The following is a 24,839-nucleotide window of genomic DNA, read 5'->3' as shown; positions in this document are numbered from 1 at the left end:
TGGAAAAAAAAAACGAAAATATGGGGCCAAATAAAAAAGGTTTTTGAACCTTATAATCATTACCGCCATACCATCAACAGTATATACGTCCACAGCTGGACAGAGGCCTCTCGTATACATTTCTAATATGACCGGTTGAAAACGCATCGACGAACGTTTTCAGTCGTTTTTTTTTTTAAATTTACATCAATCGGTTATATACATATAGACAAAAATATTTTTTTAATACGGATCCTGTTTTTTTTTTTAATTAATCGGCTGTCATTCACTGGTACTAAATGACTTAAGCAAATAAACGTCATGTACTACAAATTTACAAAATTGGCTTGACTATTTTTGGGGGGAGGTGTTTATCAGCTAAAAAGAAGAAAATCTATAAAAATACATCGAAATGTAATATGGATTTTTTATACCTCGGTCATAGGCAATTCACTTTACTATTTATGATGTTAATTTCAAACGTAGTAGTATATTTGAATGGTGTACTAGTATTATTTCTATAGATATTTATGCTATTAGCCTTTTACAGCTTCATAGGAACTTAGTTCACTGAACGCAAGGGACCGTGAACTTGACTATGGTGTACTAATGGAAAAGTTATGTATGGAATTAAATATGTAATTTTAGGTTAAATAAAAACTTATTTGAACGGTAACGTATGAAGTTTTTTTTTGAGGTTCACCTTACTTACCTGCGCAATTAGCTGCGCCTGTCTTTCCCATTTTAAAATTACGCCAATCACCCTTATACAGGTGATTAGTTATAGAATTAAAAGCTTTTGTGTATAGGTCATTTGCTGTCAATTGGTGTATGCTACACTCTATACATAAGAAAATGGTTTTATAAATAATAAATAACGTAATGATAATATAGAAAGAAAAAGCGAATTTAGAATTCAGATTACTACATCTTAAGATTATTGTTCATTATCTGCTCTTGTCAAACGTTATTGGCATGTCACATTCCAATAGAAAAAATAAATTAACGTAGGATGAGACAATATGTTACCTTTGCCTCCTTTTTTTAATTTTTAGGTGTTTTTTTTTGACAGATGCCAACGGATGTTTTACAAAAAAGGAATAAAAAGATGAAAACGCATTTTGTTTGTAAAATACATACTTATATTAGTTTTATTCTCGCCTCCACACATTAATTTAACACATTTCAGACAAATCAATTTATAGAGAATAGGCAAGGTTTTACGATTATAACCAATCAACCTGTATATTTCAATTTATAACAGAAAAAATCGAGTTTATAAAGGCATATATATAAATCTTATTACATGTTACCTTAAAAAACAAAGGACTTTTTCGTAACTTGACGGATTTATTACGTTTCCTTCACATTACATCATACGGCGCCGTGCTGGGAAACACAAAGTGGTTTTAAAGTAACGTTATCGGACAAAAAGCATAAATTATAAACAATGCACATTCAAGGTAAAACGAACACAATACTTTGTGTACAATACTGAAAATATTTATTAAAAGTAATATCGCTTATCGTGATAAATACACATTCAATTGTTCATAAACTTTTAACTGTCACTTTATCCTCATTCAAACAAAAAAAAATAATGACCCGGAGTCAAACTTAAAAGCTAACTTGGGCCAATGTTTAACTTTAAGTGGGCCGCAAAACAAAATTGATGTTCATAGAAGCAATATTTTTTATTCTGACTCTAATAAACAGATATATTGTAACACAAATAAATAACCTAAACTCTAATAAAATAAGAATAGACTGTGGTAATTTGTTACAGATAGATCTAGACTGTGATAATTGAGGAGAGAATGAAAGGCGATGCAAAGAAAGAAATTTAGAATGAATGGGATTTTTAAGATAAGTGATATTGTTGGAAGAGTGAATGAACGATTACGTGAAGACTGAAAGAAGACTGAAAAAAGCGAAAATAAAAATTTATCAAAATGTAAAAGTCTCTTTCAGAATATTTTTAACAGGGCCGCAAAAACATTTAACCGGGCTGCGAGTTTAATACCCCTGTTTTAGAACAAGTTAATACAAAACATTATGTCAATAATACATAAATAAATAGTACAGTAGGATAAGCAACAAAACATCAGGTACACCATCACCCAAGTTCAGCTCCTTTGACGCTTAGTTAAGATACATCAGCTAAAGCTTAAATAGAAATAATTTTGTACCTGAAAAATACATACATATATATTGAGCGAGAGAGAGATAATATTATCAACAAAGAGACAACTTTCCAGTGGGTAGAACTAACTGAAACATTATAAAGGACGATTTGCTTATCAACATTTCCAGCTATTGGAGTCACGTTGCTTTGGGTTACACAACGATGACACAGCTTTGTTCTCTCCTTACTCATTAGCCAAGATAAAGCGACAGTAACACTATACGCGGACCAAAACGACATGCCGATAAATAGGGTTGTCAGATCGCGCTGTTAAGTTATGGTTGACGATTTCCGATATTTCATATATTTACAGGCTGATGATTTTATTATCTTTTACATAACTTCAAAAAATAATCAATAGCATGAGATGCATTAGTTTGGGCTTACATAATGCACTACACCTACTATACTACACCATATACTACACTACTCTTTTGTAAACTTTTAACACTTCATTTTATTACTCACTATCTGACACGACCGATTTGGTGCTGTCAAAAGTTGTCCATGTCATTGTTCAATATAAAATTCATTAAATAAAAACTATTTAAAGGCGAACACTATATTTATTGATTTTATTGTATTTTAATAACTAACAGCAATTATTTACCAAAATGAGTTTTCTTTCTGCACTAAAAGAATTTATCGCGATTATTTTTATTCCACAGCTAGAGATAGGTGTTTTAATTGATTAGTTGTTTTATTTGAGAAACGAAGCGTTGCTTTTATTTTTCCGACATAATTTTTATTTTTTAGAGTACAGCCATTCTAAAATTCTGCGCTTAGCAATACATTAGGCGATAAATTTTATTTATAATGATTTGTAAAGGAGTATTTGTATTGCAATTTTATGTTGTATTTAATATTACGTTAATACATAAATAAAACAACTGTTTTAATATATTTATAAATATAAGTAAATACGTATGATACGCAGAGGACGTTGCTGCCCATCCTCTGGAAACTTGATTGCCTTTGAATTATAAAAGACCTACATTTTTGAATCTTAATCCCGGAAATTGAACCCGCGAACTTCGATCGCCAGTTTTAATCCTCTATCGTTAGGTTGCCATTGCCCAAAATTAGGGTTGCCTGTACGAAATTGACTCGAGGGATAAGACCGGCTATTGTATTTTGTTATGTTACTACTTTGTTTTTTACTTTTTGGAGCTTTGTGTGTTTAGTTTTAGACGCAAAAGTTAGAGATTAATTGTCTTTCGCTCAGCTTTCTTGGTCTTTCAACATCGATTAGTTATTAAATTTAATGATAACCCATGAATTTTCCTTCGCATTGGACCTTATTATAATTTCTGGTTTCACTACAAGGTATAGGCCTTTCCCAAATATCGCCACAATGACCTGCGCAGCTACTATCCAGCATTATCCTGCTACCTTAAACATGTCGTTGGCCTACCTAGTAGAGCGCCTTCCCACGCTGCATCTACCGCCTCGTGGTCGCCGCTCGAAGAACTTTCGGCACGAGCAATGTACCTCGCCCACTGCCACTTTAATAATAAAAAACCTAGGCATAAAAATAGGCACTTACACGACTCAAAGTAAAAACTAAATCGGTGATTTCCATTATTTTCAGGTCTTAACTGCGAACATTGGAACACTGTTGGACCTGTACGGAGTGGAGAAAGGTTTGGACCACTTCAGATCCTCCCAGGAGTTGACCTTTGATGAGTTTCGCCACTACCTACAGCATGAGGTCTTCAGTTCACTGCCGAAGACTGTGACGCTGCCCGTTGTCAGAGAATACGAGAAGAAGATAAGTGAGGTACGCAAGATACTAATCATAATTTATTATCATATTGTATTGTTATGTGCATGTATGTATTAATACAATAAAATTATGAAGATAATTTTTAACAAGCCTAAAAAAAATTTAAGTTTTATGCTATATGAGCCATTGTTTGAAAATATGATTTTTTTTTAAAAAAAGTCTCAGATTTTTAATCAAAGTTGCACGGCAATTGATAGACTATGACTAGAGAACTATCTATCAGAAAATCCTGGCAGTTTGTTCATTGGCAGTCACATTCAAAGAAATGGACCTACTGCTTCTCACAATAGCTTAATAGGATGCAATGATTCATAGATAGTCAAGGAAATTATTTTGAAATACAATAAATCAAGTCGATACTTCGTCGTTCAGTTTTTATTAGTATCCTAAGATGTTTCTATGTTACCTTTCGTTGTAATTGTACACTATTGTATCATTGCAAAAACTGCACTCCAAGATTGGTAAATATAAGCTAGACTATTAAGGTAGATACTAACTGCAATTCATACATCCGTAGCTAAATTGTGCTTTTTAGTTAAACTGTTAAATTGAGAACTGGCCAGCACTTTCTACCACGGTACAAAAAATATAAAAAACAATGTGAACTACTACAGAGTCTTAATAACGTTCTTTGTGGTCTGAAATCAACCGGGCTTATATCTAATCGCTATAACCAGTTCCGTGCGCCGGCTAATGACTGCACCGGTAGTGAAACAATAGACATCTTATATTCCTATCGCGCAATGGTTACGGGTGAAAGACAATCGCTCTTCGTCTGTGGGCGTAATTGTAACAAGTTCACTTATTGCATGACGTTCGTAAGGTTGTGTAAAAATCATTAAACTTTTTTATTATATTAGTAACAATAAATTTCAGATACTTTGCAAAATGATGTAATTATCTAGTTATTCCCTATTCAGGTTTGCTGGTTCGTTTGTCGTAAGAGTCTTCTGCAACGCGACAAGCCCGTGTTCGGTGATGAGTCGGTGTTCAAGCTATTCAGAATATTCTGTCTGCTCGCTGACCTCGTACATGACGCTGAAGAAACAAGCCGTTATGTGGTAAGCTTTTTCTCCCCTATACAATCTCAAAATCAGTTTCTGGCTAAATCGATCTTTTTGTCGAATGTTTGGGCGCTATTTTGATCTCATGTCGAATTCGTAACAAATTCTGCCAACTTCAAATTGCCATCGCATATTTTCTAGCCCATTCTAATTTTTATCGCATATTACGTCGCCTTTTTTACGTCTCCATCGCATATTCCGTTGACCTCTTCACATTACCATCGAAAATTTTAGTTCTTTTCATATTTCCTTCGCATAATATGTCGCCCTTTTATTATTTTTCATAGCATTTTATGTTGCCCTTTTCATATTTCCATTGCGTATTATTTCGCCATTTCCATATTTTCATCGCCTATTCTTTTTCTCTCCACATCATACCTTCACATTTCTCTAGTCCTTTGCATACCTCCTTTACCTATTCTATTGCCCACCTACCATACTAGCACAGATTCTGTTGATTTCTGGGTAAGTTCCCTATGGCGACTATTCCAGACCTCTTCAAGTTAAGTAACGTTTGTTTTTTAGATATTAATACATTAAAATCACCAAGATAAAATAAAAACAAACTATTTCATTCTTACTACAATTTTGTTTAATCAATACTACGCTAAAAATCAATGCATATTTGAAACAGAAAATAAAAAGTACAAAAATAGGTAGTACATTTTAAATGTGGTGAAAAAGTATGGTTAAATAGTCATTTAAAACCGACGAGGGCTCAAACGCGTCGTCTCTATAGGTCAATGTCATACTGCATTGATTCTTCGCAACTTTTTGCCAAAAACTCGAATCTTATCTTTCCAAACCACCATATTCGCCTGATTTGACTCCGTGCGACTTCTGGCTATTCAACAAACTCAAAAGGTTAATACGGGGACACAGTTTTGACACGATTGACATAAAAACCGAATCGAAGTTCTTGAAGGCTATTCCGACCTTTTCGAAGACTGGAGAAACGTTGTCAAAAGTGCGTTTTATCGAACGGGAATTACTTTGACGGGGATGAAATTGATTTGGAAAAAAAAAATAAGAATTTACAACATTTTATCAATTAATTCTCCTTACTTTTTGATCACAGTAGTACTATTTTGTTTTAATATATTTAATAATCGTTTATTTATCAATTACATTTGACACCAATTTATATCTATTCACTCAAATAACACAAGAATCGTTTGTAACCCAATCGATACATCACATGTATTGATTTTTAAAAAACGTGTTGCGAAACTTACGTCAAACGATTATGGTCTTTACGACACGTACAAACTTAAGAATAGTTCTTCATAATCGTGTGCATTTAATTCATATTACGTGTCATTAATTATTCGCGGCGTATGTCTCCGCATGCGTCATGAAGTTGTTATAAGTTGGACTGCGGCCAAAAGGGCTTACTTACGTTTCTGTTTCGAATTTGGAACCTTAACGTCAATGACGACCGGTGCAATGAATAAGTCTTTATGCAGATATGTATGTATATAAAAATCGTTAATTAAAACTGGCCACAAAGCCGATAGATCTTATTAGGGTCATTGCAGAACGATTTAGAAATATGAGGAAGGCCAACAGTGGACATCCTGCGGCTGAAGTGATGATAATGGTGACCATGTGTATGAAACATTGCTTCATGTATATCGAGGGATACATTTGCAGATAAAAGATCTACTGACTGTTTATTCAGTTTTCTTGATCTTGCAAGTTTTTTAGAAATAGTTTCAATCAAGATATTTCCTCCAATTTTGTCGTTATTTGCTTAAATAATTATAGCGATTCAATATTACCAAAGGCCACACTTACAATACACTTGCTCCATATAAGTGTTACATCTTGGTTATTGTAAGCAGTACATTGTATTTGACCTATTCCATCATAAATACTGGAAAATTTCTAAATATACAAAACTACGAATAGATATTTTTGTATACATAGCCTGATTTATAGGTTAGTTCCCAAAACTCTTATTAAATATATAGGTAGATTGGTCATAGTTGTAAAATCATTAAACTTGTAAATATACAACTCACTTATTCGTAAATAACTTTAAAGCTTTTACTGGTATATAAGCTTTTATGAATGCTTTGTGTGACAATATACAGGATGATTAGAAATAATCAATTATCAATCAATTACTTCTTAAGAAATCACCAGTAGCCCAGCGGTAGAGGACTGAGACTTGCGTTAGTAGGTCGAGGGTTCGATTTCTGCGATACAATCTATTATAATTATATTACACTTATGTTTCCAGAGGATGGCCATCAGTGTTCTCTGCGTACCATAATACATAAACACTTCGATCGCTAACCTGCCTGCACTGCGTGGCGATTATACATCCCCCCATCTTTTGGGGGGGGGGGGTCTATGATGTGAGTGCCTATGCAGTGAGCATCTATTGGCTGAAACGTCACACTTCTCAGGCCAAAAACTCCACGCAGTACAGAGCTATACGGATATGTAAAAAAGAATTGATTTTATATATAGTAGTCCGAATTTTGAAAACGCATTTTTTTACTAAAAAAAAACATTACGATCAATTTTGTATAAGGGATACAAAACTGGGAAGACTATTTAACTAAATGTAAGAAAACCTATGTAAAGAATTACATCTTGACAAGACATATCATGTAGGTCATTAATTAATAAATAATCACCACCAAAACAAAAAAGGTCTTATGACGTCTTCACACATATCTTTTACATCGCACATGCGGTTTGCAGATGTGATGGATGCGATGAACAACGACTGCCTGTCGAGGTTATTCACCCTTGTAACTTCAATTGACTTGTCGCAAATGGAGCACAAATCTTCTCGCATTTGCATTGATACAGTGTGCATAACGAGTCATTGTAATACTTATACAAGTATGTATATACATATACGTATGATTTTATATCACATTTTATTTGGTTCGTGCCTATTTACTTCTTCTTTGAATAAAGGCTTCGAAGCTAAAATATCGAATGTAATATACTTTATATATTATTACAGTCTATTCGCACATATACTTTTAACGCACAATTTGATAATAACTAGAATCAGATTGGATTCTCTAAACGCAACCTTATCTGAGAACCTAACGCATAACGAACTTAGATGGACTTTTTTGTGGTCACTTTTACAAAACCTCAGGTACAAAAGCAGATAAATTAATTCTAGTGGCAGTGGGCGGGGCATATCGTACGTACAACCGATGCCCGTTGAGGTCAAAAGGTTCTCGTGATGCAACTTCAGACCAATAGACACGGCGTGGGTAGGTCTCCCACTAGTGGGACCGATGACATAGTTAAGGTCGCGGACAATCGTTGGAAGCGTAAGAACAGACATCGTGCAGATCTTTGGGGGCTTTATTATTACTTAAGAAAACCTTCACACTATAAATGGATATTTTTACAAGTTTTTGCTTTACATGGGAGTGTATACTGTCGTACACAGTTGTCCACAAAAGAATTACAAATTTAATAAAGCCCAGAGTATGACACACTTATCTTTATTAAACGAATCTACTGCTAACTTTTATGCGCGTTGTTATTTTTATTAAATCTATTAACACATCTGCGCTTTGGTCTATGTACTAGATTGTCATAAAAATCGACTATGTACCGAACTAATATCTTCACTATAATTTTATCTGAGTCTCTATATTTCTATATCTATAATTAAATTGCAATCGTTTTAATAATCATTTAAATTTATTACACATTCCTAAATGTGAATAAATAATAACTTTTAAAATTAATAATTCATAAAATTACGACTTGTTAAATATTGATCGCATTTGACGTATTGGTGTTTATGATCAAAAATCGGTGCACTATAATTAAAGAAAATGTTCAAAGTGGTTGCTGAGCGGAAACCGAGGCAAAATAATAGTGCTAAAACATTTTAGACTAACGCTATTAACTAATGGTTGCCATTAGTGTAATGGACTAAATTTCCGGTATTAGTCTACTGAACCTAATAGAATCGATTTCACGGTGAAAGAGCTCCTTAGAGTTTATATTTTAAAATATTTATATTATAATGGTTACTGATACAAGCTATGGCAGATATCTAGTTGTCTCTGATGATTCCTAGATGCTCAACATATCCTTTGATACACTTTCGTGGATAGTATCCAAAGTAAAGGTACACTTCCATCAATTTTGAACTGCAAATGTCCTATTTATGTTGTTACATACTATTGTCATAATATTTAATAAATAATTATTCAAAGTAATTATCAGTGATGTGAGAAGTCGTTCAACCATGGAAATGTCTATGCTCTCAATTTCTCTACGAGATCAGGTTAGGTATGAGTAAATCCGTAGACGAACGAAAGTAATCGACATAGCCTAGCAGATTGGAAAATAGAAGTGGCAATGAACTGGCCACATTGAGCACAGAACAACTGTCAGTTGGCGCCTTTCTGGAGTTGATACCGCGGACGTTATGTGATGGTAGATAGTCAAAGTGAATAGACGACATTTACCGATAATACTGGCCACTTCCAACTACCTCCATCCAATTTTTTTTACTTTAATTATATTCGCGCAGACTGTTTTACGATGTGCATTTAATAAAATTACGTGTTGATGATCAAAGCAATTGAGTTTTATTTTTAGTATTCAATAGATAAAAGTGTTTCAAGTGGCAAAAGTGATTTCGTTGTATTTTTATACAATATACGTCATAGTCGATACCCAGATATAATATTTAGATAATCTAACAAAGCGTAATTATTTTTGGCGTTGAAATGATGAGGCACCAAATTTCTTTTAATGGAGGAATATTAAATACTATGCCCACCTATGGTTCGTTTGCGTTAAGAAAGATGTGAATCATTATTGTCCGTCAGCGTAGCCACGCTCCGTTCTCATCAAAAAATGTAAATCCTCAACCTCTCTTTTATGTACAAAAGCTAGAGGGCTCCTTGGGGCACCTCGGCTCGAGCTGCTACAGTTCCAGTGGATTGGAAAACCACAAAAGTCTTAATCGCTTAGGCAACAGATGCAATAAATGACTAAACTCGAAGGCCCCTTCGAGAATGTTATCGACAATAGATTGCTAGATGTAAGCAGTAATTATGTAAAAGTCATACAAAATTTACAATTAATCATCTTAAATATGTATTTTTTTACGTATTGCACCTTTTAAACTAATCGTTTGTGCTTACAATTAGCTAAGTTACATGACCCTTTAATAAAATCAATGAATGGGAGACAATTTAAAATATAACTACGTCTTATTAGGTATTAAATTTATTTTTATATAGCGTTGATGTAATATGTAATGATTTGTACGTATTGGCGTAACTAAGTGGCAATTATCCAGCACGATGGCCTTCTGTGGTACGATTTAACTTTTATAATAAAAAATAATAGCTACATATTTCCTCACACCTGCTTGTATATCATTTTGTAATTCCTTTTATTTGTTTTTAATTTAAAGTCTTCCTATATATTATTTAAAAGGGCGAGTATAACATAATCTAATGTTCGCCTTTCGTAATAATTAATATATATTAACTAGCTGGTTACTTCTTTCCAGGTGGTTCTGCAACCGTCCGAAGCAGGTATAGTGGCGGAGCAGCTGGTGCACTGTCTAGGCTTGCGTTGGGACGCCGCCGACTGGGAGGCGCTTGGCTCCTCCATCGGACACTTCAAGTGGGCCGCCTTCCTCGCGGTACTCGAAGCGAAATACTGCTGCGACCAACAGCTCCACTCCGAAGCCATAGTGGAGGCTGTTGATGAAATATACGACGTGTTCATCGAGGATATCATTAAAAAGGTAAAATAAACAAGGTATTTTGTTAAAAGTACAAAAGCTTTAAAGGTGTATAGCTCATTTCCTGTCAGATATAGTTCTATACACCAGACAATATAGAAAAAACGATTACAAAATTCGGCTGACTATATATAAGATAACTAAAAGAAATTAATTAATTTTTATTACCTGTCCTTGCAGATTATATACTGCCAGTAGTAGTTTTTGGCCTATCGCACTTCAAGAGCATCAGATTGATAATTTTATAAAAGTTGATTGTAAATAAGTGTAATGGGCTTTAAAGATTTTGTTATCAAATGAGTTATACGTGCACCCCTTTAAAACTTTTATACCTACATCAACCCTACGTACGCTATGTATAATGCATGTGCTTATTTCTAGAAATAAAATAGAAAAGAGAATAATGTATAAAACTAATCTATTTATTGCGAGCCTCTATAAAAATACCTTAAAAAGCTTTTCTAAAAATAAAACAATGATTATTTACAGATTGTTAACTAAGTTTTATAACCAGGGCTACCTCTACAAGCGAGGCTATCTCCTGCCGACCATGCGCGAATACTGGTGCGTGCTGCAGCCCTGCGCTCTCACCTACTACAAGAGCTCCTCTCAGCGGGAGCAGTGCGGAAGAATCGCCATCGATGAATACTGCTCCGTGGAGGCTGCAGCTGGGGAAGGCAAGCTGCAGAGGTTCCAGCTGATCACGCCAGAGAGGACTTTCGAGTTCGGCACACAAGATCACAAGTACATAACACTGATTGTGTATTATTTTGATCACTATACTCACTGTTCATTCGCAATAGAATCTATTCTTCTCTGCAACGCGCTCTCTCTCGATATAGCCGATGATGAATTTCGTTATAAATTATTATACAACGAAATCCATCATCAGGTATAGCCTGGCTTATGTCGTACATTCTAGAAATTACATTTATATCGAATGTTAAACCAGGAGTCGGTTGCAATGGGTGTCGTCACTGCGTCAGGCGGCAGCGGTGTCAGGAGGTGCAGAGGGTTATCAGAGGAGGGCGCGAGCAGGGAGACGCGGGGCGGGGGCACGACGAGAAAGAGAAGCCCGGGAGACAAGAGCTCGTCTACAGCATGAAGTTCGAGCGAGACTCGCTGCCGAAGCGCAGGCGCAGGTGAGATTTTATTGGCTTACCAAAAAGTGACCTGTTACAAGAAACCTCAAAAAGAGACCTCAGCCTGTTAAAAAAGTCAATAGTATTTTTTTCTATAAGGGTTCCTATTATTAGTAAGTGTTACTCTTCCTTTGTATGCCTTTCAGATAATACCATCAGGCCCTCGAGTGGTAATATGCAAACAATACTGTCTTTTAATTTTGCAGTAAACGTGTCAATTGATTTGGCACGTCCCATTATGGTTCTGGAATAGAAACCACGAACCGGCAAACACGGCGTAGGACGTATACGCTCTACATAACCTAAGCGGAAAGACTTCCATTTTCAAATTTTCAACCGCCTGAATACAGGGCGTTTCTGACCTGTCCAGGAGTGTTTATTTTTAAAACGATGACGATAGACTATATTGATTTTACTACTGTACATACGTACCACACTAACGGAGCACTGTATGATAAAGACAACGCTCTGTAGACGTGGTTATAAAATGAAAGATAGATAGAAATTAAATAAAATTATAGCATTTTTCCGAAAATTGTATTTCAAAAACCGGGCTAAAATACAGTGCTATTGAGTTCACTATATTTATTACAATAAGTGTTGGTGATTTTGGCTTCTCGTCACCTACGTAAAAAATTATATAAAGATACTTTACAGGAATTAGCTGAATTAGCCCAGCAAGACAATAAGAAATTAGAAGAATTGAAGAACGCACAAGCAGAGCTCGAAAAACTTCTGCAAGAAGAGACACAGGCTAAAAGAGATGAAGAAATAGTAAGGGCGCTGCAAGCAAGGTATATATCGCGCCAGGAAAGTGATACTTATTATTATCGACTATCGAATTTGTACACAATCAGATACATGACAAATATAACAATAATGTATATGTAACAACAATGTATATATGTAATATTGTGTGTATAAGTGTATGGGTATTTTATAATATCTTACTATATCTTTTATTTATTTTATTCATAATGGCTAAGTGATGGCTAAGTGACGGCTAAGCTTTAATGCTATTACATATTTACAAAATTGTACAATAATATAAACAAAATCAAAAGTTTTATCTTAAGAAAGCAGTTCACCCCAGAGTCAATATATTGCAAATGAAATATATAGATAAAAAAACCTTATGTTTAGTATTTATATAGCAGTGGTAGCCAAGCAGTAGAGTATCGATACTTACGATTGTAGATTGCGGGTTCGATTCTCGAAAAAAAAATGTAATATAATTCACGCTTTGTGCTTGAATTATATAAGTTTGCCACTGGTCACATAGAAGTTTCCAGAAGACAGGCAGCAGCGCCCTCTGTGTATATATCTATAGTTAGATATCTATAGATATATATATGCCTTGCAATGAACGTCTATGAGCAAACAAAGACAAATAGGATTAATAATAATAGAAAAAGATAAACATAAATATAACTGGCAACATTTTAGATAATCCGTATAAATATATAGAACAAATATTAAAAATATTTAATGAAATGTGATACCGTATAATAAAGAATTCTCTTAAAATGGATACGTAAGTACCGACCGTTTACTTAAAGAGTAGGAAAGTATACATAACGTGAATTAATAAAAAAAAAAACAGTAACTATAATGAAGCCTGTGAATGCTCAATTTAAGTTATTAAATAAGAAATCTTTAGAGGAATTTTATATTACCTTAATTTTCACATTTATTTTACTTTTAGAGTTCTGGCTGAGGAATGGGAAAGAAGAGAAGAATTGGAGCGTCTTCAAGAAGAACAGAATAAACTGTTAGAAGAGGAAAGACTTAAAAGGAAACAGTTTGAAATGCTTCAAGCGGAGAAAGAGGCTCAGTTCCGAGGTCGATTATTTTGTGTACATTAAACAATAGTAACTTAGGTATCCTAGTGGATTAGCAAGTTAAAATGACAGTGGACAGGTCACATAGAGCGCAGAACGGATGACTGCTACGGCTTTAAGGTTCTGGATTGAAGATTATGGACCGGCAAGCGTAGTGTAGAACGTTCACCGACAAGGTAGACAGGTGACCTTGTAAAGGTATGATGGTAGACGTTCAATGCTGGTCACTTCTTAACGGTCTTATTGGAAATCGATAGCAGTCTCCAACAGTGAATGTCCTACGGTTGAGATGGTGATTATGTTATGTACGAGTAGTAATAAAATAATTATTATTGTCACATTTTTTATCGTGTACAATTTGAGGATTCTTATAACGATAGTTTAATGTTACAGAAGCCGAAAGAAGACTAAAAGAATTGGAAGAAGAGAAGCAGCGACTGGATGCAGAACTAAAAGCGGCCCAAGAGAAAATATCCAAGACTGAACACAACGCCCAAGCGCTGCATGTACAACTAAGGGTTAGTATTATTCACATTTCATGTTACGCTTCATTGTATGCTTTGTTATAAAAACAACTTTAATTATTTCATTATATTTCGTGTGTATTTCGATTTTGTCTTTTTTAATCTATCTACGTATGTATATACAAATTAATCATTAATTATGTTACTAACCAAAAAAACTGAAAACAACTCTGACAATTCAAATATTTTCATTATTGATATTTAAATCGCACATGCTTTCCTAAAGAGATAAAATGTCGAAATTCCAAAATAGCCTGGAACATTTTATTACCACATAATAACATATAATCACAGAGAAATTGACAGCTAGGAATACGTGTTAAGACACAAATTGCATCAAGTATCGTATATTGGAATGTCGTACATGCTTACGATAATTAAGAAAGTTTTAATTATTCGTCTGCGCAAGGTTCTATAACCTAATACTGCTAAACACAGTTAAACGACAGTTTATGTATGAATAAAAAGCAGTTATGTTCCTGATAAGCAATAAATTATAAAATAAACTGTTTCTGTTTTTAACGTTTTCTTGTTGGATTTGGACTATGCCATAACACTGCCCGATACTCATCAAAAGCTTTATTACATTCAACAATTACATCTAGTTACTATTGCATGTTGAAATTTACACTTAAATCAATATACACCCTTTTGTAATATGCAAATATCACTAAAAGATGTTTGACGATCTTTTACAGGATCATCCAATATTCCGCAACGGAGAAAGAGCTCGACGCGCTATATCATTCGTGCCGACCACCAAAAGTTCTTCTGACACTCTTATTGACGTTAAAGCGATCAGACATCTCAAAGTTCTGGACGATGAAGAGAAATTATGATTAAAATTTTATGAAATGATTAAAGATAGAAATAAAGAATATAATGATACGAAAGTTAATGAAGAAAAGTAAGATATAGCATAAGAAAACGTTGAGAAATTATTTTAGTACTTAACTATAGTATTATTGCGTAGCAAATGTACATCTTCGGGCCTCTGCGGCTAGCTCGCATTAGACCGACGAACCATGGAAAGGCATTTGCTCGAAATTCCTCTATATGATCGCGATAGCAATAGGAATGGGAATGAGCAAAACCAGTTCATTTCGTCCGCTGGGCTGTAATCGGACTATAGTTCAAGTAAATTACCCGGGAGCGGATTGAAAAAATTGAATGCGCAGAGAAGCCGAGAAGCGCAGCGTAGGACATCCACCTACGTCGGCAGATGACCTAGATGATCAAGTTCAGGGTCAGGACTTCCTGGTCTCTAGAAAACCAGGAAGGTCTGGAGGCCTGCAGGAGGCCACTTACAACCGATCTTATTATAAATCTATAAGTAAAAGCTTTTGTTCAGCTGTAGACGTCCTGATAATGATGGTAAAGATATCTATTTTAAATAAAAAATAGACCGCGCATTTATCTCTACATTGAATAGAAATTCATATCGTTGAATGTACGCTTTATAGAAATTGCTTTAGATGCTTCAACGTTTCATCATAAGTACATTATACCCATGTGTCTAGGATATTATTTGTAAATAAAAATAATGATGTTTTAGATTTTATTATCAATTATTAAAAATAAAAATGTAACAGTACAATCGTCTCTGTTTCACTTTTTCCCTCCCTTTTTCTCCGCAGCGGCGGCGGCCTGTTGCATTTTCTTCTGGAGCTTTTTGAGCTGAAAATAATTAATGGGCATAGGAAACGGATTTGGAAGGAATAATAAAAGAGATGGGAGGGATACAACTTGGATGTTTAATTCTTCTTTTTTGCCTTTTTAGATCTTCCTTTTAACTGCGACAAATATAAAATTTTAAAACGACAATTCTGAACATGCCCTTATCTAAGAAAAGTGCACTACAAATTGAGACGTATTATCCTTTGTGTTCCCTTTACATCATATATTAACAACATAATAATTTCTACAAGCAACAAAAGTAATTTTGCATTAATTTTACTTACAGAAGATCGTTACAGGTTTATTATATTATCATAATATATTGAAGATTAGATTCGCAATTTATTGTGATACAGTATGCCCCATATATTGATGAATAATCTACATATGTCACACATTTTTACGGATGGTTAAAGATGGAAGCAGATTTCTGCTTCCATTTATTTAAATATCGGTACAAAAATGGTTTGGCAATAAGTACTATTTTCTTTGTAAATTAGACCATTGCATTGAATTTTCATCTGTCGTTCACAGAAGCTACTCATTTGAATGTGAAAAAAGTAATAGTGAAAATTTTTAGTTATTGTAATATAAAGAAGATAACAAATTTATGTATTAATTGAATGGTAATATAAAGGATATTGACATTCAAAGTTCAAAATAAATTATTTTTGGAGGTTAACCACTACATGCCTATCAACAGACGTCACTTTGACGCTGATTTATGGGACACTTTGTAATCTGGTAAGATTGCTGCTAACAATGAAAGAATATATCATACGGTATCCAGCACATACCAGGATCAAAAATCTATTGGATTTATGGGACAATTGTAAAAGTTATCAAAAAATCAGTACAAAATAAAATCTTTTCAAATACCTTTTTCTTTTCCGCGCGGTTTGTCAGAACCGTCCTCCATGCTGTCTGTATAACCCTCGCGGCGTGCTCTTGAAGGAACTTTGCCATCTTCTCGGCCATTTCTTGATGGTACTCGGCCTCTCTTTCCTCCATAAGCGGTATATATTCTTTGTCCTGCTCTGCTAGTTTCGCCTAGTGGACAAAGAAACACACGAAACTTGACGAAGTTTATTAAATATAGTAAATATACATAATTATCATTACCAATCAAATGGCAAATAATTTACTTCTCAGAATAAATATCTTAAAGATTTGATTACATTTTTGGAAAAAAAGTCTTGTTCCTTGAAATACTGTATTAAAATTAAATAGATAACCTTGAAATGTGTGCTGTTTTCATTTATTTGTTACATATCCACATTTATTCTTAAATAGCTATAAATATTTAGAAACTAATACAACACAGACAACAAAGTGATTTTAAATGACATTTGACGCGTTAAATTGAGTCTTCAAAATTTATTTCAGCCATTTAAATAGGTATATTACTTCTATACTAATAATAGCAAGAAGGTTTTATATTTTAATTTCCATTTGTGGTTTCGACTGATGTCGACGTTAGTCTCGTAGGGCTATTACAGCTTCGTCGGTCTCAGCGGTTCGGCTTCGCGAGCTGAAAAACTTCATTACTCTATGCATTGTATTAACGCACCTCCAATTCTTCACACTTGTTCAACTCATCCTCGTATTTTTCGGTGAAGTCATCGAGTTCCAACTGCTTGTCTGCCATCTCACCATCGTACTTCTGCAACCACGACAGTAGCTGGGTCTCCACTTTGAGTCTTAAAATTTAAGCAAAATACATGATAAACATATCAGCAGTTGGAGTCAAATGGTTCTCGAGTAACTTCCATGAGCCTGTAGATGCGGCGTGGGTAGGTCGCACACTAGGTCGATTGACAACATAATCAAGGTCACAGGAATTAAATGATTGTAGGCGGCGCAAGACAGTTCATTATTGCAATATTTGGAGGCCTGTGTCTTGCAGCGGGCATCTATAGGCTGATAATAAGAAGAACATATCACCACTAGAATGTTCATGTTATGACAAAGAGGCCTCCGCCATAGACTTCAAACAGTATCGTTTATCAAACTAATACCTTCTTTGTGCAAAAAATAACATATAAGTGATATTGAAAACAACATCCATATGACTCTTTACTGATAAGCTGTACGGGTCAAGCTACATTACAGCATAAGGCTTAATGATTAGTGTTGATAATTTATTAATTTTTGAGGTTAATCCAACAATCAAAATTTTTACAAGATGCATGGTTCCATAGTCGCGGAAACGACTTTTTGCTGCCTCAGTCTGAACTATAGCCTAAGTCTGCTGGGCCTTTGGACTTTTAACAACTACCTTGTTTGACTAGCAACTTTAACTAGACCGCGACAGCGGACGACTCGCTACCAGGAACGCCGCTATAAAGGGACATCGCATTGACAAACGTCGCCACAAAATGCCTTCATCCGTCGTGCGGTAGTCAGATTGATCTTTTGTGATATTGTTCCCGCTAATGTATAAACAACTTCATATTCTTATCTTATTTCGCACAACAGTGCTGCATTTCAGACAGAATAGAGAACCTCTCTCTACGCCCGTAAAACTCAATTGTACCGTGAGTAATATTCGCTTAAATCTAACAAGTGGCCATAATTTTCCCGTCTTTAGTTTTGTCATGTAACCACTTTGGGCCCTGCAGTAAATTTATGTCGAAATTTTTTTGGACCATTAGATCAATTTCATATTTATTTATAATATGATTAAAAAGCATAAATTATGTAGATAAAACACCAATATCACCTGCGTGCTCTTTGAGTTTTCTCATCGGCAAGATGCATCTTCAAAAGAGTTTCGTAATTTTCAATACTCTCTGCTTCTTCTTCTTTAAGCATCTCACTTTTGACTAAATGTGCCCGCGTTGCCAACACCATCTTTCGCTCGGAATCAAGTCTAAAATTTATAGCAACAAGAAAATAGACTATTAGTAGATTACCGTACAGTATAATTTCATTTCTATTTCGGTTACATTTTATCTTAGTACACGTGAAGTATACGGGGAGTCCCCGGACGCCTTACAAACAAACTCATCGTCTGATAAAAGACAAGCAAGTGTGGATACAGTTTACGACGTCAATTGACGCTACGCTGAATCATAATGAAAAAACAATACAACTAATGAAAAAAATTACGCATTTCGTCCCTACGGCACGTGTATACAAAAAGCAGGTTCGGAACCTAAAATGAGAGCGCCAACAAACACTGACATCATTATCATTTTTATCATTTCAAACGTAAGACATCCATAACTGGACATAAGCCACAATAACAATTACCCCTTAATAAAAAAAACTAGTGTACCGTTGAATTTAAAGAACGTGTACAGTTATATGTTTAACAAAAATTAAGTATGACAATTACATTGTTTTACTTCAGGGTATTCATTTGATGCTGTTAGTGATTAATCGGGCTTGTCCCAAGATAATGCTAAGACAATCGCCACCTAACCAAACCTATTTAATTCTAAATTGCAGTCAGCATGTTTAATTTTTTCGTTTGTTAAAGTACAGTAAAAAATAATTACTTGTTACCCACAAAAGTGTTAAAGAATTAGTTGAAGTCATGTTTTTAATTTGGCTATCTTACATTTTTTTCTGCAGTCTCAAGGAGGTCTCGTGGTTCTGCGCGGCCAGATCGCTCTCCAGATTCGCGATGATCTGAGCCTTATTCTTCATCGTCTCTTCGAAATTTTCGGTCTCCTCTTTCAATGTCCGCGTGTACTCTGCATCACAAACATTTCAAGTATTTCATTTAATAGATATTCTATATTACGCAATTCGAACTAGCTTTCTCGTTTAGACACACATCGTTGTCATTTCTGCCGTATAACATTCTCTACTAGTCATGGACATTGCATTGCTTATTCACTAAACTCAAATTTAATTAACAGATGGTTTTGGATTAGATTGTACATAATCTTGATATGTCCTAAGTCTAAAAATGTCGGAAGAAAGTAGAAGTTAGCCAATTAAAAAGTGAATGATATGAAGTATAAAAAACGTATTTCATCGTATCATACTAACGTCTTCCTAACGGTCGTTTCATGCTGTGTTGCGAACACGGAGTAATTAAAAGAAAAATTTCTACAATCTTAACCTTTAAGACCTTTTAGTAATATTTGGAAAATATTAAGGGCTTAATAAACTAACAAACAGCAAATGGTGTACAAAGTTGTATGATTTTATGCCATGCAAGCAAGCTGTGATAATCTGGGTCAAATCGAAAATGTGTAACATCAATCAGTAAACACATTCTTGGCTTTTATAGATGGAATCCATTCATAGCCTTTCGGTTAGGTTAAGCCACCTGTTGTCGTGAGAAGCTAATCTATCTCATAATTTCAATTTCTTTCTATCCTCTTTCATCGCTGTAATCGATTAGGTACTGTATCATTGTTCCTTACAATGATAAAGTAAACGAAGGTTTTTCTGTCAAGTACTGACTGTAATAAAAAATTATTTATGTAAACCCTTTATGTATTATACTTATCGTAGAGGGTAAAATTCATGGAAAGCAAAGCGTTGGTAGAAGCCGGATATGATCGCTGAAAAACTTATGTCAGTGGTTTAAAAAGAGAACCTGATTTTCAGAGCCGCGATGTCAAAAATTTAAATAACCTTTATGGTCGCCAACCTTCGTAAGAAGATGGCACATTAATAAGAAGAATATATTATATAATAGAGGGAGCAAAACTGCGCATAAACCACTTTCGGCTCTTTGAACGATTGTTTTTGGCCACGATTGATTATCGAATTATTCCAATATTTAAATTTATATAACCTATGTCAGTTTCTGGGAAATCGAAACAAATTACTGGTGCGAATAATAATTATTAATATTTTACCATAAAATTAGCGAAATCCAAACACCGATCATAATTAACTAACCGGCATCTTAAGTATTATTAGGAGTGCTGTCATACACGTGGACCATATATCTAACTTCAATACACATATTTTGTACTTTAGTCATAATTTTTTTGTAAAAAAAAGAATGTTCTTTGCATGTTTTAAATGCGTATTCAAATTGCGACTAGCGAAAATATGTAAATTCCAAACAATGGCTCGAACTATCAAGGAGCTTGTTCACCCCTGTCATATAATATTTTCGGTACAAAAATTACCATAAAATTTATAGAGATTTCTAAATCACCATTAATATTTTCGATTAGTTTTTCATTCGAGGCCTCTAGCTTCCTGGTTTTGAGCTTCATCGCTAATTCCTCGGCAGCTGTGGTTTCCATTTGCTTTATCATCAGATCGCGGAAATTTTCCAAAGCTATAATGTACTTCAAACTGGGAGATGCTTCTTTATCCTTAAATATATAGAAAAAATATATTAAGTGTGTAAACAAAAGAATAATAATGATTAATAAAGAATATAAATTGTGATATCCAGTTTATATTTAACATTTAATAATACAATATTAAACGTATTTATATTTAAATTATAACAAAAACAGTTACAACTTACACCATTTGATACCTCCAATTTCATCTGTAAAGCACAGAATTTTTTTTAATAAATTTATACATATATGGACTATGTAAATATATGTTATTATATTCAATCTACCTCTATATCTGTATCTCTATTTTATATTTTCTCATCGTTATTCGCTACGAGTAATGGATAAAAAAATAGTCCAAAAAGGAATAACGTGTTTGTTCAGAGTAATTTTTTTTAAATTACCTCGTCTACCATTTCGTTGACCACTGCTTTCAACGCAGGGTAGCTGTTCATAATGTGCAGAAGAAGGCCCAATTCAGGATTCAAGCGATTCTTTAATGATACATCACCCTGAAAATCCAAAAGGTTTAATTATTATTGTAATTAAAATAATAAAAATGTTTAAGATAAAGTAAAGCGTAAACAACAGCTTATAGATCGTACATAATTTATTATTAGAAAGAGTAGTGTACCCTTCCGCTCCGTGAACTCTTGTCCGATAAAGCTGTAAAAGCCTTAAGGAAACAGCACAAACATCTCTCGAAACAATACAGATGGAGTTATGACGATTCTTCCGCGAATAAGTTACGAACCTTCTTTTTTAACATATAAAGGTTTGTTCTCTTATTCTGAGATGATTCATGCATTGAAATTCTTCGTAAAATGTATTAAAATGAATTAAACACTTCGTTATCCACTATTGGACATAAGGATCCTCCATACATTTCTAATAGGACCGGCTGGTAGCGGCCTGCATTCATCGTCTGCCGTCTTAGTAACAATGTCAAACACTTACCGCTTTCAAATCATCAATAGCGTTCGTGTTCAGTAAACTAGATGAGAACAAGGGACTGTCGTACTGGTCAAAAATTAAAATTAGATCATCCATGTGCTGGCTGGAGAGGATTGAACTCAGGGTACGATACTCCTTCACAAGGTTCGGCAGGCATATAGCAAGCTTGGTTTTGTTTATTGATTCGTCTAGAATTTTTGTTATTCGTTCTGCTTGGATGTGGCATTCCAAATCGATGGGAGAAGCAGCTGTGTAAAACAAGAATTTATATCATATATTCATTTTTATTTTACACGTTAACATAACATATTTAACAAGTGTAAATTTAATTTACAAATATCGACTCGTTGAGTCTTCTTTAATCTGGTTTATTAAAATCAAGTAAGAGGTCGACCTGCTACACATGAGCCCTCACTAAAAGATTTCCACTAGAACCATCCGGAGGCGGCCTGCATCTAGAATCTTCCGACAACCTCAACAAGGTCGTCTGTCTGTCAAACCAGCAGATAAACAGCCATCACTTCTGCGTGTTATGTGGCCTGCCCATTGCTATTTTAATTGACAATTTGACTCCTTTCCTGAAGGTTCACCTACGTATCTATTCATACCTGGTTCCTCATTCATGTTCATTCATATGTGAAGCCACATATTAAGAAATTCATTAGATTTTGTCTTAAAAAATCAATGTTCTGTATTTACTTATAAAATTAATTTATTATTATTCTAATAATCAAAACAATGGAAATAATGATACCAATTGAAGCAACAATAGACCACAATTCTATTTATATAAATTTGTATAACATATGTCGTAGATAGAACTCGAATTTGTAAAAGCATGTTAAGGAGTTGGTTTCAACGACCTATTGATTGAAAAATTAATTAGGAACTGTTTACGGATTCCATGTAGGCATTATTTGTAGTATCGCTCACCAGATCAGTTATAATTATCAATTTTTTTTATTCATTCTATTTCATTGATACTTTAGATATAAAAATGCCTCCCATAACAAGCAAACACAGACTTCAAGTATCATATTTGATATTTTCCGTTGACAGGCTATAAATATTTCTTTGTATATTAGTCGAAAAAATGGCACGTATTAAGAAGAGGATAAGGATCCACTACGCCGGTCAAGTGTGATGATAAAATGATACTTTTCGGATTTTTGGTTGCAAAATATACTAAATTATATGAGATAGACGTTTTTTATTCAAACTAGGTAATGCTGCCTTGGGGTTCTGGTGTAGACATTACAAACCGGTAAGCACCAAGTAATGTCTCCCACAATGTAGAAAGATGATATTGTTAAGATCGTCGAATGAGGCTTGATACGGGCGATTTCCAACAGGCCTACGGTTACAATTATGATAAAATGGTACTTCTTGTTGAATATCGTAATTCAGAATTACGTTAGTAAACTTCAATCAACCACTACGCTACCACTACTCCTATTTTCGTCGCAAAGTAAAAATATAGCTACCGTTATCTTTAGTGAAATCTTGCTCTTCTTTGCCACTGGCACCGGATTTGCTGCTGCCAGTCTTAGAGCTCTCCGAAAAGGTAGACGGTGATTGTAATGTCCCAACTGACTGGGATTCCATGACCTGTTTTTTTATTCTAAAACGTATTTAATAATTATATCTAACACAATTCAACGATTGGCAAACACATCGGTTGCTAAGGCAACAATACAGTCGAAATAATGAATGGAAACTTTTTATGTTTAGATCTCTCTTCTCAGTTATAGATGACCTATAAATATCAGTCTCTCAGTGAGGATATAGTAAAGCCTGGTTGAGGAAAATTATTCCAAACCTACGTATATGTTATTATGGACTTCCAAGATTCTTGAAAAAATATTGTCATGTTGACCAATTTAAATTGATAATTTGAATAATGCAACTTATTTTACACACTAAATATTAACTCTCGCTCACTCTATGTCATATGTATTTATGTGTGTGTGTATATATATATATATATATATATATATATATATATATATATATATACATAAAGATGTTTTAGCCCCTAGATGCTCATTGCAAATATAGGCCTTCCCCAAAGATGATTCACGAAATGTGAATTACATAAGATTATATCCCGGGAATCGAACCCGCGACTTACGATCGCAAGTTTCAGTTCTCTACCGTTGGATTACTACTACTCGGCTTGGCTATTTATAACAGATATTTTTTCCTATATACTGACTAAACAAAATATATTTGAAATTACGTAGCCTAGAAATTGACACACTTGAAATTTTGTTGAAATATTCTTTTCGCCCAGGAGAAGTTAGGTAAAAACAGGTTTTATCAAGTCCCACCTGCAAGAGGTTAAGCGTCATTCATCAAGTTGGTTAAGCGGGCAAGATAGCTAGTATTGTAATAAAGGTTAAATATTTAGTGACTATCGCAAAAAAATAACCAAAATTTATTTATTTTTAAACACAAATATTTATTTAAAATAAAACACATTATTTACGACATACATGTATTATAAAAATAACTTACTCCTGGATTTAGACGTGTTACCAATTCTCCATTATTCTATGAAAAACTTATGCTGATAACGCCAGAAAACTGATTCGACTATCTATACACCCGTTGCTTCGTAACGGAATATAATGTTTGTTCAATAACTCGGCCACTTCGC

General features: G+C 34.2%; 2 protein-coding genes across 2 annotated transcripts in view; one reads left to right on the top strand and one right to left on the bottom strand.

Moving 5' to 3' along the window:
• Positions 1-15,308, top strand: part of LOC137933330 (differentially expressed in FDCP 6-like) — a 32,623-nt gene extending 17,315 nt beyond the window's left edge. The window contains exons 2-10 of the mRNA XM_068777249.1: positions 3,756-3,944; positions 4,871-5,011; positions 10,539-10,778; positions 11,290-11,519; positions 11,728-11,917; positions 12,575-12,711; positions 13,623-13,759; positions 14,152-14,276; positions 14,981-15,308. Coding sequence (XP_068633350.1) covers positions 3,756-3,944; positions 4,871-5,011; positions 10,539-10,778; positions 11,290-11,519; positions 11,728-11,917; positions 12,575-12,711; positions 13,623-13,759; positions 14,152-14,276; positions 14,981-15,121 — 1,530 coding nt within the window. The 3' untranslated portion in view covers positions 15,122-15,308. The remainder of the gene's footprint in view (positions 1-3,755; positions 3,945-4,870; positions 5,012-10,538; positions 10,779-11,289; positions 11,520-11,727; positions 11,918-12,574; positions 12,712-13,622; positions 13,760-14,151; positions 14,277-14,980) is intronic.
• A 582-nt stretch (positions 15,309-15,890) lies between these two features.
• Positions 15,891-23,785, bottom strand: LOC137933581 (dynein regulatory complex protein 10). Its single transcript, XM_068777583.1, has 10 exons — positions 23,665-23,785; positions 22,184-22,428; positions 21,631-21,738; positions 21,412-21,435; positions 21,091-21,253; positions 19,525-19,660; positions 18,682-18,831; positions 17,530-17,659; positions 16,839-17,009; positions 15,891-15,959 (listed from the first exon to the last, which is right to left on the bottom strand). The coding sequence occupies exons 1-10, from the start codon at positions 23,783-23,785 to the stop codon at positions 15,891-15,893; spliced, it is 1,317 nt and encodes a 438-aa protein (XP_068633684.1).
• Positions 23,786-24,839: the final 1,054 nt, after the last annotated feature.

The sequence above is a fragment of the Battus philenor genome, unplaced genomic scaffold, assembly GCF_028537555.1.
Source record: "Battus philenor isolate CCGP_79_NKW_IND1 unplaced genomic scaffold, ilBatPhil1.0.hap1 SCAF_13, whole genome shotgun sequence".
NCBI classification, from domain to species: Eukaryota; Metazoa; Arthropoda; class Insecta; order Lepidoptera; family Papilionidae; genus Battus; species Battus philenor.
Note: the sequence above shows the minus strand (reverse complement) of the source record. Positions and strands in the feature narration are given on the sequence as shown.

What these genes read in the sequence shown, in the direction of transcription:
- LOC137933581 (XM_068777583.1), bottom strand. Translation starts at nt 23,785, where the DNA reads ATGGAATCCCAGTCAGTTGGGACATTACAATCACCGTCTACCTTTTCG. An exon ending in AATTGGAGGTATCAAATGGT is followed by an intron (nt 21,254 to 21,411) that starts GTAAGTTGTAAC and finishes TATATATTTAAG; the next exon opens with GATAAAGAAGCATCTCCCAG. An exon ending in ACAAGTGTGAAGAATTGGAG is followed by an intron (nt 17,010 to 17,529) that starts GTGCGTTAATAC and finishes TTTGTCCACTAG; the next exon opens with GCGAAACTAGCAGAGCAGGA.